Genomic DNA, 7,400 nt, shown 5'->3' on the forward strand with positions numbered 1-7,400 from the left:
TAGTAGAAACGTTCACCTATTCTATTGGTCAACTTGACAACAAGACGAGTCACAAACAGCAAAATAACTAGCCTGTTAATCTACTCTCCCTCATAGTAGAAACGTTCACCTATTCTATTAGTCAACTTGTGGAGAAGGAAATAGCCTGTACCAAACAGACTGGGACAGTTGTGGGAAGATAGATCCCACATTCATACAACCAGTAGGACCCGTCTACATCAAAATAAAACGTTCATAAAGCAACGAGGCTGATGCAACAGATCAGAACGTTTAGCTTGTTGATAAAGGGCAATATGGAAGTCTTTATAAAATAACTGCTTCCGCTTTTGTATGGTGGGATTTTGACGAGGCTACTTTGAAGCAAGGTAAGACATGCCTCATAATATGAAGTAAAACTTTCAGGTTTCAAACAATGAAGTATATGTTTTCAAAATGCCTGCTGCCTCCAACTCATTGCAAAGTGGTGGGTGACACGCTGAAGCCTGTCTACTGTTTCCTATGCACTGGAATGGTGGATGGGAAACGGGCTTTAATTACCAGTTGAGAAATACAAATACAAATCTCTTTTTAATTGTGGTCATTCAAACAGTTTTTAACACACAATTGTATTCAGGATAGTTGTGCAATGATTGGGCTTATAGAAGCACGTTTCACTCCAGCAGCAACAAGCTGTTTGAGGAGCTGTAGCAGCAGCTCTCGTGCTGTCGGACAGATTTTCTGCTCAAACTAGGTTCTGTATCTGTTTGCTGTGTAAAAAGCGGCAAGTTAATTCCACTAAATTATGCAAATTAACCTTTTAGATGGTACTGGTACTGTATATATGACTGTTCTCTTTACATTGCATCGTATCTATCTATATTTGGAGTGCAGTGTGAGCGTTGAAAGGAGTCACCTAAGGACATGAGCTCTATGGGTGGGTTTCAATAGTCTTCACCCTGTCTCCTCTCCTTCTGGTCTGATCTGAAAACACAGCATTTGTCAAAGTGAAGTAAATCAATGTAATATGTATAAAATCCAATCAGGTGTCTGCAAGATTCTAAAATGGATTAGATATAACAAATTCCTCTTCATTCTACACACAATACCCCATAATGACACAGCGAAAAACAGGTTTTTATAATTTTTCACAAATGTATTAAAAAAAAGAAAAACAGAAATATCTTATTTAAATAAGTATTCAGACCCTTTGCTATCATATTCGAAATTGAGCTCAGGTGCATCCTGTTTCCATGAATCATTTTTGAGATGTTTCTACAACTTGATTGGAGTCCACCTGTTGTAAATTCAATTGCTTGGACAGGATTTGTAAAGACACACCTGTCTATATAAGGTCCCATAGTTGACAGTGCATGTCAGAGGAAAAACCAAGCCATGAGGTCGAAGGAATTGTCCATAGAGCTCAGAGACAAGAATGTGTCGAGGAGCAGATCTGGGGAAGGGCACCTAAACATTTCTGCAGGATTGAAGGTCCCCAAGAACACAGTGGCCTCCATCATTCTTAAATGGAAGAAGTTTGGAACCACCAAGACTCTTCCTAAAGCTGGCCGCCCGGCCAAACTGAGCAACCGGGGGAGAAGGGCCTTGGTCAGGGAGGTGACCAAGAACCCAATGGTCATTCTGACAGTTCCTCTGTGGAGATGCGAGAACCTTCCAGAAGGACAACCATCTCTCTAAATCAGGCCTTTATGGTAGAGTGGCCAGACAGAAGCCACTCCTCAGTAAAAGGAACATGACAGCATGCTTGTAGTTTGCCTAAAGGCACCTGAAGGACTCAGACCATGAGAAACAAGATTCTCTGGTCTGATGAATCCAAGATTGAACTCTTTGGCCTGAATGCCAAGCGTCACGTCTGAAGGAAACCCGGCTCCATCTCTACGGTGAAGCATGGTGGTGGCAACATCATGCTGTGGGGATATTTTTCAGCGACAGGGACTGGGAGACATGTCAGGATCAAGGGAAAGATGAACGGAGCACACTACAGAGAGATTCTTGATGAAAACCTGCTCCAGAGTACTCAGGACCTCATACTGGGGCAAAGGTTCACCTTCCAACAAGACAACGAACCTAAGCACACAGCCAAGACGACGCCGGAGTGTCCTTGAAGGGCCCAGCCGGAGCAAGGACTTGATCCCGATCTGACATCTCCGGAGAGACCTGAAATTAGCTGTGCAGCGACGCTCCTCTTCTAACCTGACAGAGCTTGAGAGGATCTGCAGAGAAGAACGGGATAAACTCTCCAAATACAGGTTTGCGAAGCTTGTGGCGTCATACCCAAGAAGACTCAAGGCTGTAATCGCTGCCAAAGGTGCTTCAACAAAGTACTGAGTAAAGGGTCTGAATAGTTATAAATGTCATATTTCCGTTTATTACTTTTTATACATTTGCAAAAATGTCTAAAAACCTATTTTGCTTTGTCGTTATGGGGTATTGTGTGTAGATTGAAGAGGGGAAATAACTATTTAATCAATTTTAGAATTAGGCTATAAAGTAACAAAAAAAAGTCAAGGGGTCTGAATACTTTCCGAATGCACTGTATATCTGGGAAACTGGCCCCAAGAGCTTTGCTTATGTGTCCTTAGATGACTTCTCTCACATATCTTGTTTAGACTATTGAAACCCACCCACCCCCATGATACCTTTCTCTCCCCGTCTCCTCTCCCCCTTTAGCGGTCCCAACAGTAAGCAGCGAGCACCGCGTCATGTGAGCACCGCGTCGACCCTAAAGCCTTGACCTCTCACCGCTGACCCCGTGAGGTCACAGATGGTGACTTCCTCCTCCTTCCTCCATCCGGGTCTTCAACAACAGTCAGTGAGCAGTGTGTTGTTGGTGTGTGTGTTATGTTCCGGCTGAACGCTCCAGCGGCACCCTGACCACCTCCTAACACCACCCACTGCCTTGGGCATGCCTCAGGTACACCACAGATCTCTGTATATTCTGTGCCGTACTAAGAGTCGTTTTTTAGCGGTTTTATTTGAGTGAAGGTGATAAAATTGCTTTCCAACTTGAATATTGATATTAATTGACTGTCTAAATATCTTGTCCTGTAATAATACATGTACAACAGAGATTGCGATTCTGATACTGATTACAGACAATATATTTAGACAGAAGTTCTATTCTGTTTGTAATGATGCTAGTGACAATGGTAGCTCAGCAGAGTAATGTGTGTGTGTGTGTATCCTATAGCCGGGCATGAATGGGATGGAGCCTGCGTTTGGCGAGGCGTATGGGAGCCGTGGCTGTCTCCTCAGCCCCTACCCCCTGGCTGTCTCCCCTCTAGGGGGCAGGACCCAATATGACCAGGTAACTAACTCACTAACTGCTTGTAACTGCTTCTAAGGTCCAGGTGTCTGACACATGAACATGTGTTTATTATGTGTCTTGTCCTTGTAATCTGCTCTACTACCACACTGCCTGGACTGCATGTTATTACACTGTTATTACTATGTTCTATCAGTGTTAACCGACACACCTGTTGTTTATTATGGTGATGTCACCACAGAGCTGCAGTGAGCAAGACTCTATTTCTATGTCTGTAACATAGATCAATGTAAAGTAACGGCACATTCTAACCATTTCAACAATGAACAATGCTCTTCTCCCTCACTCCCCTCCTTTCCACCCCTCTCCTTACCTCCCTCCTCCCCACCCCTCTCCTTACCTCCCTCCTCCCCACCCCTATCTCTCCCTCCCTCCCTCCCTCCCTCCCTCCCTCCCTCCCTCCCTCCCTCCCTCCCTCCCTCACCACCCCTCTCCTTACCTCCCTCCTCCCCACCCCTCTCCTTACCTCCCTCCTCCCCACCCCTATCTCTCCCTCCCTCCCTCCCTCCCTCCCTCCCTCCCTCCCTCCCTCCCTCCCTCCCTCCCTCGCTCCCTCGCTCCCTCCCTCACCACCCCTCTCCTTACCTCCCTCCTCCCCACCCCTCTCCTTACCTCCCTCCTCCCCACCCCTCTCCTTACCTCCCCACCCCTCCCCTCCTCCCCACCCCTCTCCTTACCTCCCTCCTCCCCACCCCTCTCCGTACCTCCCTCCCTACTTACCTCAGAGCGTGCTCCTGATGCTGGGCTCTCCAGCGACGCCGCGGAAACGGCCCTTCGAGTTGCTAAGCGACCTGGTGGACGACGGGGGCTTCGGCGAGGAGCTGCACGTGGAGCGCTGGGACGTGTCGGCGCTGGATGACATCACGCGGTACACCAAGCTGGGCCTTGGGGGGGAGCTAGCGAGCACCGAGGACGCCGTGCTGATGGGCCGTTGGAGCGGGACCCGGGAGGAAGAGGAGGAGGAGGAGAGGAGGAAGAGGAAGGCACAGGCCATAGCTCAGCAGCAGACATCACATGTAACCACGATGATGGTAACACATCTCCACGGAAACGGCATCACGATGACCCCCGACCCCTGTCTAGGCCACGCCCAGAGAGGCAGGGTGGTCAGAGAGGAGGTGGGACTTGATGTTACCATGGCGATGGAAAGGGTGACAGAAAAAGGAGGACAGGATGGGGGGATGAGGGTTCCTACGGTGGAGGTGTACCAGGTGGCAGAGGAGGAGGAGGTTGCCGCAGCTGTGTTGGCAGCGGCGGAAGCCGTTGCCGCAGTGACGGAGAAGTCTGGGATTCTTCCGGGGGGGTCAGTGTTGGAACACAACTACTCTCTGACCCAGGGGGGGGATAGACCCTCGCCCTCCAGCCCCAGCTCTGAGACAGAGACAGAAGTAGAGGGGCAGGAAGAGGGAGAGAGGGAGGAGGAGGAGGAGGAGGAGAGGGAAGAGCAAGAAGAGGTATTGGTGGAGGAGGAAGAGGAGGAGGAGGAAGGGGAGGACGGAGCAGGGGATGAGACTGCGGTGGAAGCAGAACTGTCCAGCTCATCAGAAACAGAATTTGGTGAGTTCTGGATTCTGGAGTGCTGGGGTTCTGGAGTTTATGATGTGATCTGGAATGTCTCAGAGCTTTGATATGACCTATTTAGTCATAGCTATGTCACTTTTTCTACTCTATTTTCTTCTGAGTATATTCTGTTATTCCTGCAAATTTGAAAAGTTTTGGTTGAGCCAATCTCAGCCATTTGATATCAGACAAGACAGAGTGACTGATATGTGTTCATGAAACATCACTCTGCCTTGTTTTGGTGTCTGTTGTCACACTCCTATTGTTGTATGGTGTGTGTGTTTGTCTGGCGGAGTGTGTGTGTGTGTTTGTCTGGCGGAGTGTGTGTGTGTGTTTGGTGGAGTGTGTGTGTGTGTTTGGTGGAGTGTGTGTGTGTTTGTCTGGCGGAGTGTGTGTGTTTGTCTGGTGGAGTGTGTGTGTGTTTGTCTGGTGGAGTGTGTGTGTGTTTGTCTGGTGGAGTGGGTGTGTTTGTCTGGTGGAGTGTGTGTGTGTTTGTCTGGTGGAGTGTGTGTGTGTTTGTCTGGTGGAGTGTGTGTGTGTTTGTCTGGTGGAGTGTGTGTGTTTGTCTGGTGGAGTGTGTGTGTTTGTCTGGTGGAGTGTGTGTTTGTCTGGTGGAGTGTGTGTTTGTCTGGTGGAGTGTGTGTTTGTCTGGTGGAGTGTGTGTTTGTCTGGTGGAGTGTGTGTTTGTCTGGTGGAGTGTGTGTTTGTGTGTTTGTCTGGTGGAGTGTGTGTTTGTCTGGTGGAGTGTGTGTTTGTCTGGCGGAGTGTGTGTTTGTCTGGTGGAGTGTGTGTTTGTGTGTTTGTCTGGCGGAGTGTGTGTTTGTCTGGCGGAGTGTGTGTTTGTCTGGCGGAGTGTGTGTTTGTCTGGCGGAGTGTGTGTTTGTCTGGCGGAGTGTGTGTTTGTCTGGCGGAGTGTGTGTTTGTCTGGCGGAGTGTGTGTTTGTCTGGCGGAGTGTGTGTTTGTCTGGCGGAGTGTGTGTTTGTCTGGCGGAGTGTGTGTTTGTCTGGCGGAGTGTGTGTTTGTCTGGCGGAGTGTGTGTTTGTCTGGTGGAGTGTGTGTGTGTGTGTGTTTGTCTGGTGGAGTGTGTGTTTGTCTGGTGGAGTGTGTGTTTGTGTGTTTGTCTGGCGGAGTGTGTGTGTGTGTTTGGTGGAGTGTGTGTGTGTGTTTGGTGGAGTGTGTGTGTGTTTGTCTGGCGGAGTGTGTGTGTTTGTCTGGTGGAGTGTGTGTGTGTTTGTCTGGTGGAGTGTGTGTGTGTTTGTCTGGTGGAGTGGGTGTGTTTGTCTGGTGGAGTGTGTGTGTGTTTGTCTGGTGGAGTGTGTGTGTGTTTGTCTGGCGGAGTGTGTGTTTGTCTGGTGGAGTGTGTGTTTGTCTGGTGGAGTGTGTGTGTGTTTGTCTGGCGGAGTGTGTGTTTGTCTGGTGGAGTGTGTGTTTGTGTGTTTGTCTGGCGGAGTGTGTGTTTGTCTGGCGGAGTGTGTGTTTGTCTGGTGGAGTGTGTGTTTGTCTGGTGGAGTGTGTGTTTGTCTGGTGGAGTGTGTGTTTGTCTGGTGGAGTGTGTGTGTGTTTGTCTGGCGGAGTGTGTGTTTGTCTGGTGGAGTGTGTGTTTGTGTGTTTGTCTGGCGGAGTGTGTGTTTGTCTGGCGGAGTGTGTGTTTGTCTGGTGGAGTGTGTGTTTGTCTGGTGGAGTGTGTGTTTGTCTGGTGGAGTGTGTGTGTGTTTGTCTGGTGGAGTGTGTGTGTGTTTGTCTGGTGGAGTGTGTGTGTGTTTGTCTGGTGGAGTGTGTGTGTTTGTCTGGCGGAGTGTGTGTTTGTCTGGCGGAGTGTGTGTTTGTCTGGTGGAGTGTGTGTGTGTTTGTCTGGTGGAGTGTGTGTGTGTTTGTCTGGTGGAGTGTGTGTGTGTTTGTCTGGTGGAGTGTGTGTGTGTTTGTCTGGTGGAGTGAGTGTGTGTTTGTCTGGCGGAGTGTGTGTTTGTCTGGCGGAGTGTGTGTTTGTCTGGCGGAGTGTGTGTGTGTGTGTGTTTGTCTGGTGGAGTGTGTGTTTGTCTGGTGGAGTGTGTGTTTGTGTGTTTGTCTGGCGGAGTGTGTGTGTGTGTTTGGTGGAGTGTGTGTGTGTGTTTGGTGGAGTGTGTGTGTGTTTGTCTGGCGGAGTGTGTGTGTTTGTCTGGTGGAGTGTGTGTGTGTTTGTCTGGTGGAGTGTGTGTGTGTTTGTCTGGTGGAGTGGGTGTGTTTGTCTGGTGGAGTGTGTGTGTGTTTGTCTGGCGGAGTGTGTGTTTGTCTGGTGGAGTGTGTGTTTGTCTGGTGGAGTGTGTGTGTGTTTGTCTGGCGGAGTGTGTGTTTGTCTGGTGGAGTGTGTGTTTGTGTGTTTGTCTGGCGGAGTGTGTGTTTGTCTGGCGGAGTGTGTGTTTGTCTGGTGGAGTGTGTGTTTGTCTGGTGGAGTGTGTGTTTGTCTGGTGGAGTGTGTGTTTGTCTGGTGGAGTGTGTGTGTGTTTGTCTGGCGGAGTGTGTGTTTGTCTGGTGGAGTGT

At 49.2% G+C, this 7,400-nt stretch overlaps 1 protein-coding gene across 6 annotated transcripts in view; it reads left to right on the forward strand.

Moving 5' to 3' along the window:
- Nucleotides 1-7,400, forward strand: part of LOC129851325 (CREB3 regulatory factor-like) — a 37,796-nt gene that overhangs the window by 14,074 nt on the left and 16,322 nt on the right. For all 6 annotated transcript variants that reach the window (XM_055917784.1, XM_055917787.1, XM_055917781.1 and 3 more), the window contains exons 2-4: nt 2,668-2,911; nt 3,188-3,304; nt 4,048-4,879. In XM_055917784.1, coding sequence (XP_055773759.1) covers nt 2,903-2,911; nt 3,188-3,304; nt 4,048-4,879 — 958 coding nt within the window. In that variant the 5' untranslated portion in view covers nt 2,668-2,902. The remainder of the gene's footprint in view (nt 1-2,667; nt 2,912-3,187; nt 3,305-4,047; nt 4,880-7,400) is intronic.

The sequence above is a fragment of the Salvelinus fontinalis genome, chromosome 3 (assembly GCF_029448725.1).
Source record: "Salvelinus fontinalis isolate EN_2023a chromosome 3, ASM2944872v1, whole genome shotgun sequence".
NCBI classification, from domain to species: Eukaryota; Metazoa; Chordata; class Actinopteri; order Salmoniformes; family Salmonidae; genus Salvelinus; species Salvelinus fontinalis.